At 49.3% G+C, this 25,926-nt stretch overlaps 1 protein-coding gene across 1 annotated transcript; it reads right to left on the bottom strand.

The window, feature by feature from the left end:
- On the bottom strand, window positions 1–25,926 carry LOC125931064 (zinc finger protein 555-like). Its single transcript, XM_049643185.1, has 7 exons — window positions 25,055–25,926; window positions 22,348–22,539; window positions 20,422–21,567; window positions 12,953–13,245; window positions 3,215–3,341; window positions 2,598–2,781; window positions 1–1,740 (listed from the first exon to the last, which is right to left on the bottom strand). The coding sequence occupies exons 1-7, from the start codon at window positions 25,086–25,088 to the stop codon at window positions 180–182; spliced, it is 3,537 nt and encodes a 1,178-aa protein (XP_049499142.1). The 5' UTR covers window positions 25,089–25,926; the 3' UTR covers window positions 1–179.

Raw genomic sequence — 25,926 nt, 5'->3', positions numbered from 1 at the left:
CACCAGGAGTCCAACAAACTGTAAAGATAGGTTTATTTACTGAAATGTAGGGGAAAACATAGTATTTTGCAAACTTTCATATGAAAGCTAAGAGTACTTGGAGACCTATTCTGCACCCAAGTTTTTATCTGTAAAAGAACTACAAATGCACACCCCATGGGTCCACTTTGATGGGGTTCTCACACAGGCAGTACCATATTTACAACTTTTATCAGATTTCTCTCCTGGTGTGGATTTTCTGAAGCACGGGGCATGAATTCATCTGCAGAATTTCCCGCAGTGCATAAGTAGTGTCTCTCGGTAGTGTGTATCCTTACATGTCTTCTTAAGGATGAGGAACAACTAAAGGCCTTCCCACACTCCTTACATTCATAGGGTTTCTCTCCAGTGTGCACTCTCATATGTATCGGCAAGGATGACGGCCATTTGAAGACCTTCCCGCATTCCTTACATTCATAGGGCTTCTCCGCGGTATGTGTTCTCACGTGCTGCTGCAGGAGTTCAGGCCAACTGAAAGCTTTCCCGCACTGCTTGCATTCATAGAGTTTCTCTGCGGTGTGCCTTCTCATGTGTTTCTGTAAGGATATGTGGCAATAGAACGCTTTCCCACATAGCTTGCATTGATAGGACTTGTCTCCTGGATGCATCCACACATGTTCTCGAAAGCAAGCAGACAAATTGAAGGCTTTCCCACACTGTTTGCACTCGTAGGGTTTCTCTCTGGTGTGTGTCCTCATATGTCTTCGTAAGGAGATGGGCCAGTTGAAAGTTTTGCCACACTGACTACATTCATAAGGTTTCTCCCCAGTGTGCACTCTCATATGCCCTCGAAAGGACGAGGGATGGCTGAAGGCTTTCCCACACTGGCTGCACTCATAGGGCTTCTGTCCACCATGAGTCCTTTCGTGTCTTCGAAAGGACTGGGGATAAATGAAGGTTTTCCCGCATTGTTTGCATTCGTAGGGTTTCTCTCCAGTGTGAATCCTTTCGTGTCTCCGGAAAGACTGCAGGTAAATAAAGGTTTTCCCACACTGTTTACATTCGTAGGGCTTCTCTCCAGTGTGTGAGATCATGTGCCTGCGAAAAGCTGAGGAGTAGCTGAAGGCTTCTCCGCATTCCTTGCATTTATGTGGTGTCTCCCCTGTGTGTGAGATCATATGCCTCCGAAAAGTTGAGGAGTAGCTGAAGGCTTCCCCACATTCCTTACATTTATAGGGCTTCTCTCCAGTGTGCGTTATCATGTGTCTCCGGAAAGTTGAGGAATAACTGAAGGCTTTCCCACATTCCTTGCACTTATATGGCTTCTCTCCAGTGTGAGTTCTCACATGACTAGTGAGACTTGAGAAATCAATGAAGGCTTTCCCACACTGCTGACACTCATAGGTTTTCTCAGCAGTGTGAATCCTTACGTGCCGGTTGAGGGAAGAGGTACGAGGAAAGGTTTTTCCACATAATTTACACGCGTAGGTTCTCTCTCTGTTGTGGGTTCTCCCATGGATTCTTAGGTGTGCACGACAGCTATAGGCCCGCCCACACTCCTGACACCGATACGCTTTGTGTCCAGCGTGCATGGCGATGTGACTCTCGAGGGAGGGACGCCCGAAGACTTTCTCATACTCACTGCATTCATCCTCTTTAACTCCGCAAAGAGTTTTCTCACACAGATTAAGATTTGGAATCTGACTGGAGCCTTCCCTGCACTGACCATTACCTTCAGAGAGTCTCTCTACCACAGGATTTCTGTTAAGAAGAAGAAGCATGTTATCAACAGTTGGACTAATGATTTAATATTTACTAATAAGTATCAGGATTACATTCTTAGGGGCGCATGGATGGCTCAGTCGGTTAGGCGTCCAACTTTGGCTCAGGTCACGATCTCATGATTCGTGAGTTCAAGCCCCATGTCGGGCTCTGTGCTGACAGCTCAGAGCCTGGAGCCTGCTTTGGATTCTGTGTCTCCCTCTCTCTCTCTACTCCTCCCCTGCTCATGCTCTGTCTCTCTCTGTCTCTCAAAAATAAATAAACGTTAAAAAAAAAAAAGGATTACATTTTCATCAATTTCAGTGAATGTGTAGGCTATCTGATAAAGCAGAGTAAACAATATCATGAGGAGATTGAACCATAGGCATGATGAAAACAGTTTCTTTTTTTTTTTTTTTTTAATGTTTACTTATTTCTGAGAGAGAGACACACACACAGAGCGTGAGGGAGGGAGGGGCAGAGAGGGAGACACAGAATCTGAAGCAGCCTCCAGGCTCTGAGATGTCAGCACACAGCCCAATGCGGGGCTTGAACCCACGAACCATGAGATCATGACCTGAGCCAAAGGCGGGTGCTCAACGGACTGAGCCCCCCAGGCTCCCCGAAAACAGTTTCTTAAACATGGGCTTTTCCTCCTAATTGTTTCCAACTGAATTATGTTTCTAACACTCAACATCAACATCCTATTTAAGGAAATTTTTTTTGTAAAAATTCTCACTGAGTAAACAAATTTGATCTAGGCTCCTGTGGGTGACTTGTTTTCTTTGCTTTTTAAATTTCATGACATACTAGGATTCTCTCCTGGAATACTGCTTTCTCTTGTGAGTGCAGCTCACCTCAGATGTCTCCCCTGGTTTGTGGGCTGATCTTCCGTGCTGAGTTCTTCCCAAATTTTCCCTAAAATGGAGGCCCAGGATTCATTTCTGGTGAACTTTGCCAATTTGTTTCCCTTGGATATTTTATTCCCATAAGCATCCTGCTGAGAAACAGACCCATTGGCCTTCAATTGAGTCTCATCATCTGAAAGCAAAAAGGGAACAAAAGTTTTAAAGGAAGAAGGTACCTGTTAGTTGAAATGACACTGAGGACTTTAGCTGTATCGGGACTTCACCGATACAAGTACGAGGGCTCAAAACGGTAAGCAATTGAACGAAGGCAGTTAAATTCTCATACGATTACATAAACTTCATTGGGCTCCTTAATGACCCATGAAATCGATATTTTCTGATGACACAAAGGGAGCTTGCTTTATAGAAAGAAAAAAAAATCAGTTTAATACAAAGATTCTCATTCTCATGCAGACATTATAAGATTCTAGCTCTCTGATGGTTGTGACCCTGGCTTACTAATTAATAAGCATTCCCTTTCCACATTTAAAATCTTGAAACAGGCTTGATGTGTAAGAAAGGCTTGTTCTCCAAACAACCAAGTGAAGGAATGAGGTCATTCTTACCCACTGCGGCCAGGTTTTTCAAGTTTTCCAGCATCACATCTCTGTAGAGCTTCCTCTGAGCAGAATCCAGCAAAGCCCACTCCTCCAGGGTGAAGTCCACAGCCACATCCTCAAAGACCACTGAGTCCTAAAACACCCAACATATGTGCAGAAGGAAAGTTGAGACTCTAGAGCAAGTCAATTCAATTCACGGGACATTCAGACAAGACCCTGTGGTCACCCGACATCCACTCTATGACTCAATCATCAGATCTCTCACTCTGTCCACACTTACATCCTCCTCACAAGTTTAACAGTCCCACTCACCCTACTGAACTTATCTTTACACTCTTACTGCAACCACATCAAATCTCATTCTCCTTTAACCAAAGGGTTCGGACCACAATGGAGAATTCACAGAACAGCTCTCCAAAGGAATCAAATATTTGCATTTTAAGACCCACCGGTCCTTTGTGATACAAACTACTTTCGCTCCTTCCCTGTTGCGCACCCATGTCAGGCCCCAGGTCAAACGTGGGTGAGGTTTTATGAAATAAGAACACACTCAAGGATTGGGGACTTTTCCTTCCTGAGAGACTTGGTGGAATCCAACTCGCAGCAGGGGCCAACTGACCACAACATCTTAACTCCAGGCCCTAAGTAGACAGGTCCTACTGGCTAAATGACAAAATTCTCTTGAGGAAGTACTGTTTATGTATTTGTGTCATAGAGAAATAGGATAGAAAGTTGTTGAGAAGTCAGAGCTCAGGGAAGAGGAAACAGGCATGAGAACTCAGACCTGCATCCATTCATTCCCCACACTCCCGAGTCTCCGTGCGACTGCCCGCCGGACCCCCACCAGACAAGTGTTATCTGGTGACAAGCAGCTCTTTCCACCAGAAACATAGAAGAGTACTGAAGATAAGGTTGAGTCCCATCCCACCAGGGGGTTAACTGAAGTCAAAAACACCCATCAGTGAATTTGCCCTTGATGATAAAAACAGATCGGGTTAGGCAGTGCCTTCCTACAAAGGAAACCCTCCCACGTATCAAGTTGCAGGTAAAAGCTCCCCCCTCCACACATCATCCCAGAGGCCATGCTCTCAATTTCTCTCCTCCCCCTGTCCCTCCCCTGCTGGGCACGTGAGCATGTCAGGCCAACCCCTGAGAGCACAGGACCCACTGAGCTGCATGCCTCCCTTGAACCCTGGTCTTTTAAAAAGTTCACTGGCCCACTGACATCTATGAGCAGGAGAAAATACTCTCAGTTGGCAGTTCTGCTGCCAGAATTTACCTGTTCAACAGGGTAGCAGCTGAATGGGAAAATCCCCGTGACGGGCACAGGGAGCAACCGGTCCCTGAGTCAGCTGCACTGTTCTTAGTTATCTTATGCTTCTTCCAGTGAATCCCCACTCCTAGTGTGCAGGAAACGTGCCATCAGGGGCCTTAACTTTATTTGTAGACACAATACCTGGCCAGGCTGGTGTCTAGGAACCTGGGTTTCAGGTTTCACACCAGCCTGACTAATCTCACCCACGGTGTCTAAACTGCTGTGCACGTGACACGTTAATACAAAACACCTGCCTTCCTTCTGGGAGTCTGGAGTCAAAATGCCGGGCGCTGGGTCTCTACCAAGACTCCCTGCGTGACAGTACCTCCCGCGTCGTCAAGACTCACTGCTGGGCGCACTCCGTGTGACTCCACCGGGAAAGAACACTTTTCCCCACGTGCCTGTTCCCTGTGCTAACTCTGCTGTGTCTCCGTTTGTTGTAACAGATCACAGTCATGAGTAAAACTATACGCTACGTCACGAGGGTCCTACTCGCAGGACGCAAGGATGGTCTTGGGGGACACCGGACACAGTTGGCATCGGAAGTGGAATCTGCTAGAACACCCCTGGCTCACTGAAACATAGCAGAAGCCATGTGTATGGAGAGAAGGTGTGGAGAGACAGCTGAGCTGCAGTCTGTCATGAATCAAGAGTTGCCAGAGGTAAAGATGACAGAGGTCCATCCCCAGGGGGGCTGGCGCGCTGGGTATCCTGCTGCTTTGGGCCATGCTATCTGAGCGAGAAGACTCAAACAAAACACAGCTCTGGTGAGGTCTCTCATTTTTGTCCTCTCTTCCAGGCAGGAGGAGAAAGGGCCCCCAGGTTCCCAAGGGTAAACTATGGATGGGCAAAATATATGAAAAGTTTGCATTGCACTGGGAGAAAAAAATTAGTTAAATCAGTTTCCAGGACTGGAGCAGAACTTCAGATAAACCAAGGGAACAGGGGCGGGGATCCTCTCCCCATCCTTCTGCCTGGTTGCTGCTGGGCTGCCGCAGCCTCCCGGCCCACCCCTCACATGGCAGCGGGGATCGTCCCTGGCAGCTGGAGAGTTACCCAGGAAATGCTGGACTCACTACGAGGGCCTCATCGTGGGTTACGCTGTCTCCCAAAAAGGTATGCTGAAATCCTAACCCTTGGTATCTATGAATGTGACCTTCCTTGGAAATAAGATCTTTGCAAACGTAACCCAGTTAAGACAAGGTCGGTAGGATGGGCCCGAATCCAATCCGGCTGGTGGCATCCTGAAGGGGGAATGCCAATGCAAAGTCAAGGACACGCAGGGACGGCAGCCACGTGAAGATGGGGTGCAGAGATTGGAACTGTGCTGTCACCAACAAAAGAACACCCGGGGCTGCCCGAGGCCGTAAGACACCAGGATGACACAGAAGCACAACCCTCCACCCTCTTGATCTTGGGCTTCCAGCCTCCAGAATCTGAGAGAGTGAGTTCTGAAGCCACCCGGTTTATGGTCACTTGTTACGGCAACACTACAGAACTCAAACGGCTTCAAATAAGTCTGTGATGAGGAAAAAGGGAAAAGGTGGTTTTGTGGTTTTTTTACTTAAATGGTTTTGTTTCGTGGCTACTGCATCTGCAAGTAAGATAAAAAGGGACGCACATGCCTGTAATGTAATAAATGCTAAAGGAATCATCCCAATCAGTGCAGGGAAACAGTGTGGACAGGACACGACCCCTTTGCTTGTTGCCACCGGTGCATGGGGTGGAATTTAAACTCCTAACTGGTAGAACAAGTTTAGGTTTTTTACTGGGTTTTTACCTACCGCAGGTTCACAACAAGAGGGAAACAGTGAAGCAGGCAATCTCTAAATGGAGAGATGCTTTGGGAATTTTAAGTACAAGTTTTCAGCTTGCCAAAGAGCTCTTACAAAAACCTACTTCTTTTTCTTTCTTTTTTTTTTTTTTTTAAGTTTATTATTTTTGAGAGGGTGAGAGACAGGGCGTGAGCAGGGGAGGGGCAGAGAGGGAGATACAGAATCCAAAGTAGCTCCAGGCTCTGAGCTGTCAGCACAGACCCCGACGCGGGGCTCGAACCCACAAACTGCAAGATCATGACCTGAACTGAAGTCAAATGCTCAACTGACTGAACCACCACCGAGGCGCCCCACCAAAACCCATTTCTGATGGCCGCTAGAGGCAGACGACGGTCCGGGCATCACGTGGACTCGGATGAGAGCAGGGACCGCACGTGCAGCTTGGAACACACAGTTCTGACCCTGCAGCGTCTCAGCTCTGCTGCTTCTAAAAGAGGCCCCTGGTGATTTGGAGAATTGCGAACCGCCTGAACTTGACTGCAAGCTAACGGCCCGCGGTGTCCGCAATGGCTGTTTCAGCCTCACTGCAACGCTGGGCTGTTCTGAAAGCAGGTGCAAGCTCCAGGAACAGGACTCTGACTGGGAACCCTGCAAACTTAGGACACTTGTCTGAGGTCCTAACCCACGAAAACCTCCAGGTGGTCCATCTGGGTCACTCGCGGTTGCCGGTGATGAAGGCCTTGTTCTCCAATGAGACAATCTGAAATCAAGCTGTTCGTTTCCGTTACTTTCCACACAGACCACCCCCAGATGCCGTCCCCACTGGTGAGGTGGACGAACTAGCGTTGTGGGTCACAAAAGTGTCCGAAGGTGACCACCGCAGGCATCCCTGCTAACAGGGACCAGACTGCGTTACTTCAAATAGGCTGCACTGAGGGCGCCTGGTGGCTCAGTTGGCTAAGCGTCCGACTCATGACCTGAGCCAAAGTCGGATGCGGTCATGATCTCAAGGTTCGGGAGTTCAAGCTCCACACTGGGCTCTGTGCTGACAGCTCAGAGCCTGGAGCCTGCTTCATATTCTATCTCCCTCCCTCTTTGCCCCTCCCCCACTCACACCCTGTCTCCCTCTCTCTCAAAAATAAATAAAAATATTTTTAAAAACAATAATAAATAGGCTGCACTGAAAACTCCAGGGCAAGCCCCCCCACCCCAGAGTCCACAGTGGGGACCCGCTGACCCGGCTGCCTAATGCATGTCCCATCAGGACACTATCTTATCCCTGAAAGACACTCGAGTCAGCCAGAGTTGTGCCATGCCAGAACAGACACCTGAGGCCAGGTGAAAATAAAACAATACAGAAATTTTGAGGATGAAGCCTCCTAATGTTCTAAGACCTTTACCTTTATGATCAACGGGATTTGCTTGAACTGGACAAGTCAGGACCCATAAAGGGCATAACCAAAACCAAGACTGCAGACTGGTCTCACTCGGCTACACGGGGTACCACTGATAATAATTTTGCTGTAAAGATGTCTTGTCCAAGGGCCAAAGGAACGGACTGTTCAAAAAAATTTGTTTTTGATGTTTTTATTTTTTTTTTGAGACAGAGAGAGACAGAGCATGAGCAGGGAAGGGGCAGAGAGAGAGGGAGACACAGAATCTGAAGCAGGCCCCAGGCTCCGAGTGTCGGCCCAGAGCCCAACGCGAGGCTCGAACCCACGAGCTGTAAGATCATGGCCTGAGCTGAAGTCGGACGCCCAACCGACTGAGCCACCCAGGAGCCCCGGAACGGACTGTTCAGAAGTGTTAACTTAATAGGCCTGAGTCCTGCTCCCAAGGTTGGCCCTTGGCTGGTTCACAGGAACTTGGATTTGGGAAGGCTTCCCACCACCCTGTTAGGAGAGGCTCCCTATGTCTTGTTATGCTAGTAATGTCTTGTGCTGAAGACCAGCTTTCCTTCTGGGAGTCTAGAATGTTGGTACGTGCTAGGCATAGGGTGTCTCCATGACCCGGTACCAGAGTCTCTCGTTAGCTTCCCTGGTAGACACCATTTACATGTGCCCTCACTCCGGGCTGCTGGAGGGACTGAGCATATCCTGCATGATGTCCCCGGAGGGGACACCTGGAACCCCGTGGGTGGTGTCCTCGGGACTTGGCCCCAGGCACATTTCCCCTCTGCTGACCTGGTGCTGTATTCTCTCGCGCTGTAATAAATCAGGGCCGTGAGCACAACTATGTGCTGAGTCCTGGGAGTCCTCCTAGTGGACCTCTGAACTTAAGGGTGGTCTTGGGGACTGCTACGGACTGAAATGTTGTTGTGCCCTCCAAAATTCATGTTCAATCCTACCTTTAGTGTGAGGGTACTGAGAGGTGGGGCCCTGGGGAGGGGATTAGGCCATGAGGCTTCAGCCCTCATAGGTGGGGTGAGTGCCCTTATAAGAGGCCCGAGAGAGCTCCCTCGTCCCTCCCGCCATGTGAGCACACAGTGAGGAGACCACTGTCTGTGATCCAGGAAGAAGGTCCTCACCAGACACGAATTCTGCCAGAAATCTGCCAAATCTGACATCAAGACACCTTGACCTTGGACTTCTCAGTCTCCAGAACTGTGAGAGACAAATGTGTATTGTTTATAAGCGCCTGGTCTGTGGCACTTTTTTAATGTTTATTTATTTTTTAGAAAGAAAGACGCCATGAGTGGGGGAGGGGCAGAGAGAGAGGGAGACACAGAATCGGAAGCAGGCTCCAGGCTCTGAGCCGTCAGCCCAGAGCCTGACGCGGGGCTCGAACTCACGGACCGCGAGATTGTGACCTGAGCTGAAGTCAGACGCTTCACCGACTGAGCCACCCAGGCACCTCAATTTTATTTTATTTTTAAAATGTTTATTTTTGAGAGACAGGACGCAAGCTGGGGAGGGGCAGAGAGAGACCGGGGGGACACAGAATCCAAAGCAGGCTCCAGGCTCTGAGCTGTCAGCACAGAGCCCGATGCGGGGCTCGGACTCCCAAACCGTGAGATCATGACCTGAGCCGAAGTTGGACGATCAACCGACTGGGCCACCCGGGCGCCCCTGGTCTATGGCATTTTTGTTACAGCAGCCCCAGCAGATGGAGACAGGGACTCCCAACACACCTGGCTCAAACGCACCATCTTTATGACATTAATTTTTTAAGTGCCATGCAGAACCCAGTATATGCAAAAGATTCTGCCAAAAGCCTCGTAGACATTAGCTCGTATATTCTTAAAAACTCCGCAAAGCAGGTCTTATTAAAACTGGCTCACGGCAGAGGAAGTGCAGGCCGGTCGGTAACATCCCCGAAACTCCTCCAACCCCTGCACTTGTACACACACCGTGTGGTGGTTTCTCTGTTGTGACTGCTGTTTCCCAGTGTGGTAAGAAGAATGCACTGACTTCTGCCGGGCACTAAGGTGAGGAGGCAACAGGAACGTCTCCTATTGCCCTCATGCCCTCACGCTCCTGCTCGTGGCAGAGCCCTGTGCCCCTGCAGGACCGCTCTGTCTGAGGACCTTACCTCTGGCTCTTCGAGGAGTGAACTGTATTCAGGTCGCGGTTACCTGGGTCCTAGAACCTGCGGGCACCGCGGCTGCAGCACTGAACAAAACAAGAATTCTGAACCACGTGGATTTTAAATTCTCTTGGGAGGAAAATGATAAATAAGAAAATCAAGTTGCCGTACTACGGGAAATGTGCCACACAAGCGGGTTCGGAAGAACGTATATATGTTGACGTGTGTGTTTGTGTAGATACATATGAATGGCTGGCTGCAGGGCAGAGGAGAGGAGAGCAGGAAAATTAATCATTTCTGATTATACTGCAGTTGGATACCTAAATCGCTAAAAAACATACACACGTGTACGTGTTACATACACACATGTAACGATATGCGTGTACAGAACTCTATGGGCAGAACCACAAATATACACATACAAGTCTTCATATACTTCTACGTATTCGTTACCCCTGGAGAGGGAGAGGGCCTGCCTGGGGTTCACTTCGAGTGGGGCTTCTCGTGTGAAGGCTTGTTCTACATTTACGGCTGAATTTCACTGCACGGAGGGTTCTTTTTTAAGGTATCTGTCAACCGAACCTGTGTCAAATGCATTTTCCTGCATTAGTGCTATATTACACAACAGAATATGCTAAAACCAATTCGTGTGATTTACGTGTAATGCTACCAAGAGACGTCAAAAGCCATTTTATAATGTTCAGCAATCATACGTAAAAAATCTTACCACTGGGAAATGATGGTAACATGCCCAACCTGGTCAAGGAAAACCAATGAAAGAAGGTTCAAAAGAGAACAAAGATCATACAAAACGATATGAAGCTCGTTGTTTCCTCCAAAAAAATTGGGTACAAATCAGGTATGCCCGGCACCTCACTCTTGATTTAATCAACATTATACTAGAGATCTGATCCGGTACCACCAGAAAATAAACACAGGTCCAATACTAGAAAACAAACACTGGTCTTTGTGCCTAAGCTTAAAAACTGTATATACGGGGGGCGCCTGGGTGGCTCGGTCGGTTAAGCGTCCGACTTCGGCTCAGGTCATGATCTCACAGTCCGTGAGTTCGAGCCCCGCGTCGGGCTCTGTGCTGACCGCTCAGAGCCTGGAGCCTGTTTCAGATTCTGTGTCTCCCTCTCTCTCTGCCCCTCCCCTGTTCATGCTCTGTCTCTCTCTGTCTCAAAAATAAATAAACGTGGGGCGCCTGGGTGGCGCAGTCGGTTAAGCGTCCGACTTCAGCCAGGTCACGATCTCGCGGTCCGTGAGTTTGAGCCCCGCGTCAGGCTCTGGGCTGATGGCTCGGAGCCTGGAGCCTGTTTCCGATTCTGTGTCTCCCTCTCTCTGTGACCCTCCCCCGTTCATGCTCTGTCTCTCTCTGTCTCAAAAATAAATAAACGTTTAAAAAAAAAAAAAAGAATCTGTTTCTTAAAATAAATAAATAAATAAATAAATAAATAAACGTTAAAAAAAAACCATTTTTTTTTAAACTATATATGGGACACCGACGTAACAAAAATGACAGTCACAAAATAAGATTTTTAACAAGATTCCAGGATAAAAATTCAATATGAAACCAAATTTCATTAACAGCAAGTCAAAAATTCATTTAAAAAAGATAACACATACCATGGTGAAAACCAAATTTCAGTAGTATCAAATAAGTAAAATGAAAGCTATAGAAAGAGCCAAATGGAAAAATCTGAAACCATTAAGGGTTAATACCCAAAAAGAAATAAATGGAAAGAAAGCACAGAGACAAGATCTCACTGTTACTAAGATACCAACCCTCCCAAGACAGACCTACGGTCTTCGTAATATTCTATTAAACCCACAAGCCCAAGTGTGGTTTTTTTGGGGGGACTAGACAAAGAGTAATTCTGCAAATCTAACAGGAAGAACAAATGTCCAAGGACAGGCAAAGTGTTCTAAATAACAAGGCAGGGCCTGCCGACGCTCGGGATTTTAAGGCAACAGCACTCCGACATGATGGAAGACGGCCGAATCAATGGGAAACGGGTCCAGGCCTACGGGGAAACTCGATTCACGGCGGGACAGCCCCTGAAGAGCGGAGGCAGAAATGATGAACACTTTAATTCATGAGACAGGGACAGGCTGACTTCTAAATAACAAAGATGTTTGCATTCCTACCCCTTCCAGGGACACTAATTTGTTGCACATTACAGCAAAGTGTATCAGCAATAAAGGAAAGGGTACTGTCACAAATGCTCCACGCGGCCCACTCAACGAGACTGGCCAACCAATCTCACAGACTGCTTTTTCCTTCTAATTTACCAACTGACCTACCACGCTTTGCGGAAGGGTATTCGTTCCTCCGCAGCCCACGGGAAGGGAGATGTTCTCTATTCCTCGGACACTCTTTTCCCCAGAAAGGCTTTCCCGGGGAGGCCCGGGATTCCACCTGTCATCGCCCAAAGGCACAGACCTGCGAAACTTACTACACACGGGGACGGACTTCCAGAGAACGTTTAACAAATGGAATGTAAGACATTTTCTTATTTTTCTGAAATCCACTCCTTTGAAAACATTTCATGCTCGCCTTCGCGCTATTAACTAAATGGGTTTGACATCTGCTAAAACACCGAGGTTCCGGTAAGTGAATACACTTCTCGGGGTGGGGGGGGAGGGGGACGAACCAGGCAGGCGCGGTGCAGGGCCCCCGCACTGCACCCCGGAACAAAGGGCGCCGACCCCGGGCCCGCTGCAGGTGTTGAGGGGAGGGCATGACGCTTCGCAGGAGGCCGCACCAGCCCCCCGCAGGGGGGAACCCAGGCGCCGGAACCGCCTCTCCCCTCAGCCCCAGATCCAGTCGGCTGTCTGCCACGTCCCTCCCAGGAGCGGTTACCTGGGGCCAATGATCTGTCAGGGGGTCCCCCCACCCCGATCCCAGGGCCCCAGGCAGGTCCCCCCACACTCCTCGCCCGCCCCCCGAGGTGGGGGGCAACCCAAGACTGCGAGTCCCCAACATCCCCCCCTCCCTCGCCCGAAGGCGGAGACGCGGGTCGGGAGCCCCGGGGACGGGGACACCCGGGCCGCGGCCGCAGGGAGCGGGTTCCGGCCGGATGGAACCAGCTACTCCCGATCTCGGCCCGGGCCGCGCGCACTCACCATGTCGGGTCTCGGCTCCGAGCTCTCCGGGGAAGACGTCTTCCCCGCGGGCCCGAGGGCCGGGCAGGTGAGAGGAGGACACCTGGGTCCGCGCGGGCAGGTGCGCAGGAGCCCCCGGGACCTGCCCGGAGCCACGTCCACGCGGCCGCAAGCGCGCCCGCCCCCGCGCCTGATTGGACGGTGTTCCGGGCCCCCGCGCCCTGATTGGATGGTGCTCGGGGTCCTCCTTCTCCCAGGGCTCCTGACTGGATACTTTTCCGAGACCCGCCTCTGGTGCCCTTGATTGGACAGTGCTCCTCACTCAAGTCCCTGATTGGCTAGTCCTCCAGGCACCGCCCCCGGGGGGGGCCCCTGATTGTGTTTCGAGAAACGCCCCTGTCGTTCTGATTGGACGGTTCTCCGTGACCACACCCCTGCACCTGAGTGACAGGCCGTCCCGACACACGTGGCTGACCCGCGCGCCCCGGATGTGCGCCGGGAGTTGAGCCTCCGGGTGGCGCGGCGTGGCAGGCCGTGACCTCCTGACTCGGTTTCCCCGCGGAGCGTCCCCTGCCCGGAGCCGGGACCGAGAAGACAGGGCCGCAAGGCCCGGAGGCGAGGTGACCGTGGACGAGTACTCTTTGTTCAAGAACAAAGACCCTACGCAGTGACGTCACCGCACGGAAGGCCGGGTCGGGCTCGGGGTTCAGGAGTGACCTTTGACATCTGAGGCTCCGGCCCCGTCCCGGTGCTGGAGGTCCGCTAATCGCGGGGGATCGGGACCTGGCGCCCCGCCCCAGTGCGGGCAGCTTTTGAAACCCGCAGGTGTGCGTTTTACGCTGCAGAGAGATGTATTTCGAATCAGGTTTCTGTTGTGTCCCCAGGGAATTCTGCAGCCTGAAAGCGTGATGTCCCCGAGGCAATTGCGTTTCTATCTTAACTGATTTGAAACAACAGGAAAGCTTCTGTAAAGCTATGGGACGGACCTGAAAACACTTAATAAATGGGGGCTTAACACCCAAGGTATCTAATAAGGCCTACCCGCTTAAGAAAACTGTGCCTAGGCTGGGTCTGGACGTCCAAACTCTTGGTACCACTTACTTGATTTACAAACAGAATTAAAAAAAAAAAAAAATTATGGGGGGTTTGCAAAAAGGTTTTATACGCCATCATAAAAATGAGTGTTTAGAAAATTAATACATAAAAAGCTTCGAGTTAAAAATAAATGACTTGTTGGATTCATAAGCTATTTAAAGTACGATTATATACTTTTTCGCTTAATATGGATTAATAATGAAAGTGAAATTTCAATAAATCAGCATGAGATTTAGAAGTCTGCCTTAAGACTGGGTTCTGGCATGAACCTCCAGCACCGTCTGCCTGCCATAGTGTGTTCAGATAAATACCCTGTAAGCATCACTCATAAAGGACATGTCATTTCATTCATTAAGGTGAAAAATGAGGCTGATCTCGGAATTCCTCACAAAACATTCATTGCACAGAGAAGAAAGTAAAAGTGTAGCAACCTGAGGGGGAAGAAGTGTGAGTCAAGTTATTTGAGATGTGATTCATGTATGGAGGTAACAAAGGCATTCTCAAACGCCCAGAGTGACAGGACAGGAAGGAGCAGACCCCTTCTCCCTCCTGCGGCCTCCATCCACCCTGCGGTTAGAAGGTTCTAGTATTCGGGGAGCCGCTGGCAAAGTAGAAATGTGGTTTCCTGCATGTTCAGCCCACTTCAACCCCGCATCGTAAAGCCAAGTATGAAAGATGTGGCCAGCAGAATAAAGGTGCACACGTGGTGATCACCAGAACCTGTGAACATGGCCCCGCGCACGGCAAAAGGGACTTTGCAGAAGTGATTAAGGACCCTGAGGTGGGGGTGGCCCTGGGTTCCCAGGCAGCCCAGCGTCCTCAGGAGGTCCTCAGGAGACAAAGGCAGGGGCTAGGAGTCAGAGAGATGGTCAGACCCCCAGCTGCTGGCTGTGACGATGTCGGAGGGATCTCAGGCCAAGGAGTTTGGGTGGCTTCTAGAAGCCAGATAAAGGTGAGGGAAGGGATTCTCTCTCAGGGTCTCCAAAAAGAAGACGGCCTTGCCAACACCTTGATTTTAGACTTCTGACCGCCAGAACTGTTGTAAGAAATTGGTTAAGTCACTAAGTATGCAGGAATCTGTTACAGCAGTGACAGGAAGTTCACCAGATGGCTCTGAAGCAGAGGAAAATGGCTCAGCATGGGGCACAAAGAACGCCTCTTGCCAGCCTGAGTTTTTGTGAGACGACTTTGAACTTTCCACGGGCTCCTTCAACATGACTCTGCTCCCACACCGGCACATCTTGGAGTGATCTGACCGTTTTTTAGAGAACGATGTCTTTGCATCTTTGTGTTTGAAAGGTAGCACTTTTCAGATAGATGATATTCTGACTAGAGATTTTATCCAAACCGTAAGCATCCATTCGTAAGGCGTTGGGAGGGCTGGTTTTTGCATTCCTCAAAGAAGTATCTCCTAACGATAACCACAACATGGGGAGAAGGGGAGCACTTTCAACCCGTCACCCAACATTTCAACCATACAGAACATGCCGCAACATTTTCAATACTCATGTATCTAATGCCAAGATGTATGAAATCCTATCGGTTTACCATCCTCTATCAGATTTCTTGAAAGAAATCTGATACATTACAGGGGCACCTGGGTGGCTCAGTGGGTTGAGCATCCGACTTCGGCTCGGGTCATGATCTCACAGTTCATGGGTTCCAGCCGCGTGTCAGGCTCTGTGCTGACCGCTCGAAGCCTGGAGCCTGCTTCAGATTCTGTGTCTCCCTCTCTCTCTGCCCCTTGCCCGCTCTCTCTCTCTCTCTCTCTCTTTCTTTCTTAAAAATAAATAAACACATAAAAAATAAATAAAATAAGATAAAATAGAAAGAAAACATCACAGATAGAGTTGAAACGCCCTGTGTATCACCTCCAGAATCCCAAGATCCCTTCCACGTCCTCCCAGAGGAAACCATAATCACAAATTTAGTGCGTATTATTGCCATGACATACATTTGGATCCACAAACTATATATAACATTTTCCCGACTTTCAATTTTAAAGTGCCCTTATATACTATACACACTCTGTGACTCGACCTTTTTATCCTACAAAAGCTGCTTAATATTGATAATCACTACAGGTTTCATTATAGGGTTTAATGTAATAAAATAAAATGCCAAAAGAAACTGAAGCAGGAAATACACCTTCCAAAAACACCAGCAAAGAAATACACTCCACCAATACAAACAACAGTAGAAGACAGAAAATAAAAGCTTCAAAAATAAGAAAAACGACATAAAATACATCAGAATTAAAGCCAACAACATTTATCAAAGCAATAATTGGCATAAATGTGTCCTTTAAAAACAAATGGATTTTCTGCTTTGAATCCTAAAGCAAAATTCAATTATGTACTAAAAATGAGAGATGCAAGGAATTTTAAAGGTTGAAATTCACAGGAGGTGAAAAATTATTCCAAAATTAAAGGCTAGTTTTGTTTAAAAAGCAGAGGTGGGGTGCCTGGGTGGCTCAGTCGGTTAAGCGTCCTACTTGAGCTCAGGTCATGATCTCACGGTTCGTGGGTTCGAGCCCCGCCTCGGGCTCTGTGCTGACAGCTCAGAGCCTGGAGCCTGCTTCGGATTCTGTGTCTCCCTCTCTCTCTGCCCATCCGCTATTAGCACTCTTCTTTCTCTCAAAAATAAATAAACATTTAAAAAAAATTTTTAATGCACATTACTGGGCACCAACTCTCACTTGTTAAATCTGAACGTCCTGACGTGAAATTTGACAGCAATGATTAAAAAGGTTGATGTAGCAGGCAAGCCAGATTCCAAAGCATAAAAACAAAGAACACAGCTTCTCCCCAAGATCTAGAGAACATTTTAAAACTTGATCACAGGGTACACCACACAGTGAAACTCAACACATTTCAAAGATTCAGGACAGTAGACACATTCTCAGACCACAGCACAATAAAGCAGAAACTTAACAAGATAATAAAGATACTGGGGATCTACAGAAAGCCCACAGAAAACATCATACTCCATGGTGAAGGACTGAATGCTTTTCCCCTAAGATCTGGAATAAAGCAAGGAGGTGTGTTCTCAACACTCCTGTTCAATATTGTACTAAAGGATTGAGCCAGTGCAATCAGACAAGAAAAAGAATTTGTTTTTAAAGAGAGGGAGATGGGAATTTAAACACCAAGAAATTTAAAATATATATATACATTCTCTCTCAAAATACTTTGAGATAAATAAAAAAAAAAATGTTGTAAATATTTTTCCTAATGGGCTCCGTGTCCATAATCTCACAACCTTGAGATCAAGAGTCACACACTGTACTAACTGAGCCAGCCAGGTGCCCCTCTAAATAGTTTTGAAATATGTGACAACAAAGCTAAACGAAAGCTTTCCTCTGGTTAAAATCCTCACCTTGGAAGCTCCAGTGACTCACATTTCAAATTAAATATCAGGTTGTCAGAAAGGCCCCGAGGTTAGTCACTCTCTTTTTATCTATCACGGCATCATCCTGTTTACGTCCCCAAGAGCACTACCAAAATCTGTAATTATTTAAAGTATTTGGTTAGCGATTTCACATCTGTCCCTGCCCCTCACTCCATCATGGATCTGGCTATACAATGAGCAGAGTTCACTGCAAAATGAAAACCTAGCAGGGGGATCCTCTGAATATCAAGATGGGGGGCACCTGGGCGGCTCAGTCGGTTAATCGTCCAACTCTTGATTTTGGCTCAGGTCATGATCTCATGATTTGTGGGATCAAGCCCTGTGTCGGGCTCTATGCTGATGGCACAGAGCCTGCCTGGGATTCTCTCTCCCTCTCTCTGCCTGTATCCTGCTTGTGCTCTCTCTCTCAAAAATAAACATTAAAAAAAAAAAAAAAATATATATATATATATATATATATGGGCACCTGGGTGGCTCAGTCGGTTAAGCACCAGACTTCGGCTCAGGTCATGATCTCATGGTTCGTGGGTTCGAGCCCTGCGTCAAGCTCTGTACTGACAGCTCAGAGCCTGGAGCCTGCTTCGGATTCTGTGCCTCCGTCTCTCTCTGCCCCTGCTCAGCTCATGCTCTGTCTCTCTCAAAAATAAACATAAAAAAAAAGAATATCAATATGGATACACTAGAGTATTTAACCAATCACAGGACCTTTCTGAGACACACTTGGGTGACTGCACACATCACAACCGACGAGGCCGTCCTGCTTCCCTACTCCTCAAATATATGTGCAGGAGGGCACACACCTCATCCACCTTATGCACAGCCACCTAGCACAAGGAGTTCCCAACAACTGTCGGAGGGAGCAAGGGATAGAGGCCGGAAAACACTGCGCTTGTGACACCCCGACGTCAGCCAGCCCTCAGAACTGGATGAAAGCTACAGATGCTTCCCCAGATGACGCGCTATGCCCCAACATACATCCTGCGTCGAGCACAAGACTGTTCGTGGAGCCCTTAAAGAAACGTATCCATCAGCCCAGTAGGGTCTACACAGACCCCAGATGAGGGATCCCTACTTTAGAGAAAGGCAGTGACAAATGACGTGATCAGGTACCACTTAGGTCAGAGGAGACCCGACAGGCAACCTTCCTCATCAGCGGCAGAGAAAGGGGAAGATCTAGACAAAGGTCAAATGACTTCCAAGGGAGAATTTAGAAAGCACAGTCCCCCTGCATCCAAATGGGGCATGGGCCCTTGTACAGGTCGTTCCGGTTCAAATCCTGGGTCCGGCACCGTCTAGTCGTCTGACTCTGGACAAGCTCCCTTATTTCTGTTTGCCCTTTTGTAGTGTCGGCAGGTGAACAGCTACTACCTCTTGGGCTTGGTGAGAGTCAACGATGAACCACATACAAGGGCTGGAAACAGGTGACGCTGGTGCTGGTGCACATCAGAGCTCTCGGTCTCCACTCAGGCGAGTCCGCCTCGCAGGTGGGATTTCTCCCAAGCTGTCAAAGGCTGCTCCCCTGCCCCCCATCCCGAGACCGACTGCACTGCACCCTCCCCACCATGGCATCGGCAATCCTGATCAAAGAAACCCGGTATCCCTTGGGGTCGTTTGATTTCTACCTACCGTCAAAACGATTATAGCAACGCCAGACAAAATGACAAAAGGCAGGAAACCACACATCATCAGGTAACTCTGACAAACAAACTCTGTCCACTTCCTCCACATCTCTGCCCAGCCTTTGTCTGTTTATGTACATGTTCAGAATACACCGGACAGAGTCACACGTACCATTTTGCACGCTTTATTTTTCACTGTGCGCCCAAAGCTCTTTCTGTGTTAGCACACGTTCTGTGTTGACACAGCCGGGCACGAAACAAGTTAGCACCTAGCTAAGGGACCGACAGGGGCAGGATGACTAAGTAAAATACTGAAACAGACTATTGAAACAAAAGTACTGAATATTGGGGCACCTGGGAGGCTCAGTTGGTTAAGCGTCCAACTTCGGCTCAGGTCGTGATCTCGTGGTTGGTGGGCTCGAGCCCTGCGTCAGGCTCTGTGCTGACAGCTCAGAGCCTGGAGCCTGGAACCTGTTTCTGATTCTGTGTCTCCCTCTCTCTCTGCCCCTCCCCCCACTCATGCTCTGTCTCTCTCTCTCTCTCTTTCAAAAATAAACATTAAAAAATACTGAATTTTGATGGGGCACCTGGGTGGCTTTGTTGGTTGAATATCTGACTCTTGATTTCAGCTCAGGTTATGATCTCAGGGTTTGTGGAATCGAGTCCCATGTCAGGCTCTGCACTGACAGCACGGAGCCTGCTTGGGATTCTCATTCTCTCCCCCTCTCTCTCTCTCTCTCTCTCTCTCTCACTCTCTCTCTCCCCGTCTTTCTCTGCCCCTCTCTTGCTAGCATCTCTTCCCATAATAAACATTTTTTTAATACTGAATTTTGAAACAAAAGGTATTCTGTTTCAACAACTAAATTAGTATGACGATTCTCAGCAAAATCCCTTTCCACATTGCTGTTCACATTTATCAATCTTTTCCAAAACGACACGCCCCACTCGGCATAGCTCAATGGCAATTTCCCCCACTAAAAGGTCCCTTCTCAGATCTAGACCTCGGAGCTTTTCTTCAAGAACGTGCATGGGACACCTGGGTGGCTCAGTCGGTTAAGCGTCCGACTTCGGCTCAGGTCACGATCTCGCGGTCCGTGAGTTCGAGCCCCACGTCGGGCTCTGTGCTGACCGCTCAGAGCCTGGAGCCTGTTTCAGATTCTGTGTCTCCCTCTCTCTCTTCCCCTCCCCTGTTCACGCTCTGTCTCTCTCTGTCTCAAAAATAAATAAACGTTAAAAAAATTTTTTTAAAAAGAACGTGCAGAAGCCTACTTCTTTTCAAACAGTCCCATCAGAAGGGCAAAATCTAACCATACTTCTGTAGCAGAGAGCTAAAAGGTACCTTACAGGCAGCAAGTGGTCTCTAAAACCCAATGAGGTTGCTGCTCTGATAGAAAGCTTTCCCACAATCAATTATTTTATAGGTTTTCTGACTGGTGTGAGTTTTCTGATGTGTGATAAGGGACGAGCTCTGGCTGAACGCTTTCCCACATTCGCTACAGCCGTACGGTTTCTCTCCGGTGTGAGTCCTCTCGTGCCTAACGAGGGAAGACCTCTGACTGAAGGCTCTTCCACACTGATTACATTCATAGGGGTTCTCACCGGTGTGAGTCCGCTCGTGTTGGTTAAGCGAGGAACGATCACTGAAGGCCTTTCCACACTCGTTACATTCATAGGGCTTCTCGCCCGTATGCGTTCTCTTGTGCAAGACCAGGTAAGAACTCTGGCAGAAGGACTTTCCGCAGTCTTTGCATTTGTAGGGCTTTTCCCCTGTGTGAATCCTCTGGTGTTGGGTGAGAGACGAAATCCTGTTGAAGGCTTTCCCACACTCGCCGCACGCATAGGGTTTCTCTCCAGTATGAGTTCTCAAGTGTCGTGTGAGGGTTGAGCTGTGCGTAAAGGCTCGCCCACATTCCTGACATTCATATGGTCTCTCTCCTGTATGGATTCTCTGATGTTCGCTCAGGGAATGCCTCCGGTTAAACACTTTCCCGCAGTGGTGACACTCAAAGGGTTTCCCCGCTGTATTCACTGTGTTGTGTGTTGTGAGAGCCATACCGCGAGGAAATGATTCCCCGCTTTCGGCGGCTCTGTTGTGTTGACTGAAGGCACTATTGTGGCCGTCTTTTCCACATTCGCTCCCTTCACAGGGTCTCTGATCTGTATATGCCATCTGATGATGGTTTAAGAATGGATTAGCTACCAAACTCTCAATATCTAGACCACAGTCGTGGGAATGTTCTTCTACAGAACCTCCTGGAGACAAAGCAAGGTCTGAGCTCATACTACAGGCTTCCCCAAACTCATGCCAGGCAGTGGTCTCCCTTGGAGCAAACACCTCCGCCTGGGGGTACGCCAGCTGCCTCCAAAGCCTGTGCAGGACTTCGCGATTCTCCTCAAGTTGACCACAGCCCCAGTCTCCTTTGGGAAGCTTTACTATACCACTGGGTGGTTCTTCCCCCCAAACCACCTTCTTACAAGATGACTCTTGGCTTTTCAGTATAGCAGCCAAATCTGAAATAAATTGAGGAAAGGGGGGAAGAGAAGAAACTTTTAACTTAATAATGGCGGCACAAAAGTACTTCCAACATGCATGAGGTACATGTGAACCCGCGTTCAAGTGTCAGCACTCAACACAGGGAGAAAACAGGAAAAGCTCCCAAGGCCAGGACGCAGTGTAAGAAGTTTGCCGATGATGGAAAACGGGGGGAATGTAAATGTGGAAGGGATGGCCCTACAAAGGAGGGGGGATGAGAATGGCAAAGAGAAAGAATTATCAAGAAGGCAGAGAGGGAACATATGTAACAAGAAACACGGGTAGAATAGCTTCCAGGAGGCAATGAGGAGCGCCCGGGGGGCTCAGTCGGTTGAGCGTCCGACTTCGGCTCAGGTCACGATCTCACAGTTCGTGGATTTGAGCCCCGCGTCGGGCTCTGTGCTGACAGCTCGGAGCCTGGAGCCTGTTTCGGATTCTGTGTCTCCCTCTCTCCCTGCCCCTCCCCCACTCATGTTCGCACTCTCTCTCTCCCTCCCTCCCTCAAATAAACATTAAAAAAATTTAAAAAAAAGAAAAAAGAAAAGAAAGAAATGAGATATATTTCCTCTGCACCCAAAGGCTTGTAGAAGCCAGCGCACAGGACAAGCCTGCTGGAGAATGAATGAAGGTATCTGAGACACTGCAACCAAAGACCTCAACCTTCTCCTTATGCAAGAGGGCGTCTGTGGAGAGACCCGTGACCTGCAGTCCCCAAGACGCCGCCCCCGTTCAGTGGCTCGTATCCGCCTGGCTCTCACCTGAACAGGAGGTCTGGGGAGTTCCTTCCCCCCCCATCCACACAGCTGCTCCTTGCTCCAGCTGGAAAGGCACCACTGGTAGAAAGAGCGAACCCCCCACCCACGGGGAAGGACCGGCGGCCTGAGAGGCTTGGGCTGCGGACAGCACACCAAACTCAATGCCTGCACCAGCACTTCGGGTCTTCAAGGTTTCTGGAAGAGACAAGAGCACACTGGAGACATGGCGTGTTGACCAAGCTGAAGATTTTATTTTCCTAATTAAAAACTTGCGGACCTCGGGGCACCTGGGGGCTCAGTCAGTTAAACAGCCGACTCTTTTTTTTTTAAAAAATTTTTTTTCAACGTTTTTTATTTATTTTTGGGACAGAGAGAGAGACAGAGCATGAACGGGGGAGGGGCAGAGAGAGAGGGAGACACAGAATCAGAAACAGGCTCCAGGCTCCGAGCCATCAGCCCAGAGCCTGACGCGGGGCTCGAACTCACGGACCGCGAGATCGTGACCTGGCTGAAGTCGGACGCTTAACCGACTGTGCCACCCAGGCGCCCCAAAACAGCCGACTCTTGATCTCGGCTCAGGTCATGATCTCCCGGTTCGTGGGATCGAGCCCCGCGTCGGGCTCTGTGCTGACAGCTCAGAGCCTGGAGCCTGCATGGGATTCTGTGTCACCCTCTCTCCCTGCCCCTCCCCTGCTCATGCTCTGTCTGTCTCTCTCTCTCTCTCTCAAAACTAAGCAAACGGTAAAAAATATTAATTAAAGAAACCTTGTGGCTCTCACATTTCCCCAAGGAGATCTACAAATGGCCAACAAGCACACGAAAGATGCTCAACATCATTAGGCATCAGGGAAACGCAAATCAAAACCACAGTGAAACACCATTTCATACTTACTAGGATAGCTATTATTTTTTTAATGTTCATTTATTTTTGACATACACACACACACACACACACACACACACACACACACGTGTGAGGAAGGGAAAGGCAGAGAGAAAGGGAGACAGAGAATCCCAAGCAGGCTCTGCACTATCAGCACAAAGGCTGACGTGGGGCTCGAACTCATGAACCGCGAGATCATGACGTGAGCTGAAGTCGGACGCTCCACCGACCGAGCCACCCAGGCGCCCTGTAATTTTTTTTTTTTTTTTTTTAAGCAAAAACAGAAAATAAGGATTAGAGAGGATGTGGGCCAATCGGAATCCTTGTGTGTGGCTGGTACGATGGTGAAACACAGTCTGGCGGTTTCTCACAAAGGGAAGCACAGAGTCTCCATGTGACCCAGCAAGTCCGCCCCTAGGCGTGCACCCGAGAAAGGTGAAAGCAGGAACTCAAAGTGCTATTTGCACATCTGTGTTCACGGGAGCATGATTCTCAACAGCTACAAAGTGTCCACCCGTGGATGTGCAGATAAATAAAATGGGGTCCATCCACACACTGAAATATTACTCGGCTTTAAAAACCAAGGGCAGGGGCGCCTGGGAGGCTCAGTCAGTTAAGCGTCCGACTTCGGCTAAGGTCATGATCTCCCAGTTCGTGGGGTCGAGCCCCATGTCGGGCTCCGTGCTGACAGCTCAGAGCCTGGAGCCTGCTTCGGATTCTGTGTCTCCCTCTCTCTCTGCCCCTCCCCTGTTCACGCTCTGTCTCTGTCTGAGAACTAAATAAACATTAAAATGTTAACCTCATTAGTATCCTGTTACCATATCTAAAAAAAATAAAATAAAATAATAAAAAAAATAAAAACCAAGGGCAGGGGCGCCTGGGAGGCTTAGTCGGGTAGGCGTCCAACTTCAGCTCAGGTCATGATCTCACGGTTCGTGGGTTCGAGCCCCACATCGGGCTCTGTGCTGACAGCTCGGAGCCTGGAGCCTGCTTCAGATTCTGGGTCTCCCTCTGTCTGCCCCTCCGCCGCTCATGCTCTGTCTCTCGCGTTGTCTCAAAAATAAACATTTAAACAAACAAACTGCTGTCTGCTGTCAGCACAGAGCTCACTTCAGATCCTCTGTTCCCCTCTCTCTCTCTCTCTCTGCCCTTCCCCCCCTCAAATAAACATTCTTTTAAAATTAAATAAATAAATAAAAAATAAACAGGAAGGACGTCCTGCCACCTGCCACCGCATGGACGGACCCGGAGGTCACTGTGTGCAGTGACAGAAGCCAGACACAGAAGGACACGTCCCGCGTGATCCCACTCACAGGGGGTCCCTAGAGGAGTCCTGTCCACAGACAGAGAGTAGACGGTGGGAGCCAGGGGCGGGGCAGAGGGCGGGGAGTCAGTGCTTTGTGGGGGCAGGGTCTCAGTCTGGGGAGATGCAAAGTTCTAGAAACAGATGGTGGGGGTGACTGCACATTTTGAATGTAATTACTGCCACTGAATTGTATACCCAAAAATGGTTTAAAAGGCAGATTTTATGTTATACATGTTTTGCCACACATACAAAAACATGTTTCATGACGACTCTGTACCCGAGGGGACTCGGGGACATTATCTAAGCCTCAGGTGAGATGTGCGGCTCGGCAGCAGCTCTGGGAGAAATCGGGTCACTGGCAGTGTTGAAGAAACCAGTGGACCACGCACCCCACAAGGGCAGGGGCCACACAGCTGCCTTATTCACCAACAACCCCCACTTCCTAACACGGCTCTGGACACACCGCGGAGGCTACGTGCGTGTGAACCGATGGGCAGGTGCGTGCACGGCGCTGGTCTTACCCAGTGCGGCCAGGTTCCTGTAGGTCTCCAGCATCACCTCTCTGTACAGCCTCTTCTGAGCAAGGTCCAGCAAGGCCCACTCCTCCCGGGAGAAGGCCACGGCCACATCCTCGAAGGTCACTAACTCCTAAAATATCACATCGATTCTGCTCAAGAAAGGCCGCCCCCCCCACCTTTTTACAAGAGGGCCGAAGGCCGTGGCCAACAGGAGATCCACAGGGAGCAGGGAGCGAAGCCCGGAGGTCAGATTCTGCTAGGACTCAGATCTCTCGGGAACACATGGCCCGTTTCCTACTGAACTGGTGAGTCCAACTTTTGGATCTGTGAGCGCGACATTCCCACTTGAGAATCTCCCCCTGCTTATTCTAGAAAGAGGTAGCTTGTGGGATCGGACGTGTATTACTGACTTTCCAGGACGTGGCCTCCTCATCTGCTCAATGGAAGGAAAATGGAAGAAACGCTTTCCGCTCCACGGGGTGCAGTGAGGCTGAGTAGTTCACGCCGGTCGGGGCGTCCGCTAGCGATACGGTCAGAGAACCCAGAAGCCACACCTGCCGATCCGCACGAGCGGGGAAATGTGGCAAGGGCGCTGATGGGCAAAGGAAGGGCACGTGGAGGGGGGATGGCGAATGTGTGGCGCCTGGCTGGCTACTGCAGGCGTCCTGGCTGGAACCAGCAGCTGGGCTGCTGTCTGTCGTGAGGGGAAAAGTTACCTATGGACTTGGAAAGCGATGGCTCCCACCCCAGGCGAGCAGGCCTGCCGGACTCGCTGGCTGGTTTTGGCCATTCTGGCTGAAGTTAAGGTGGCTTTTTTGTTTCGTTTTTAAAAAGCACAGTCCTGAGGCGCCTGGGTGGCTCAGTCGGTTGACCTT

The sequence above is a fragment of the Panthera uncia genome, chromosome A2, assembly GCF_023721935.1.
Source record: "Panthera uncia isolate 11264 chromosome A2, Puncia_PCG_1.0, whole genome shotgun sequence".
Lineage (NCBI taxonomy): Eukaryota > Metazoa > Chordata > Mammalia > Carnivora > Felidae > Panthera > Panthera uncia.
Note: the sequence above shows the minus strand (reverse complement) of the source record. Positions and strands in the feature narration are given on the sequence as shown.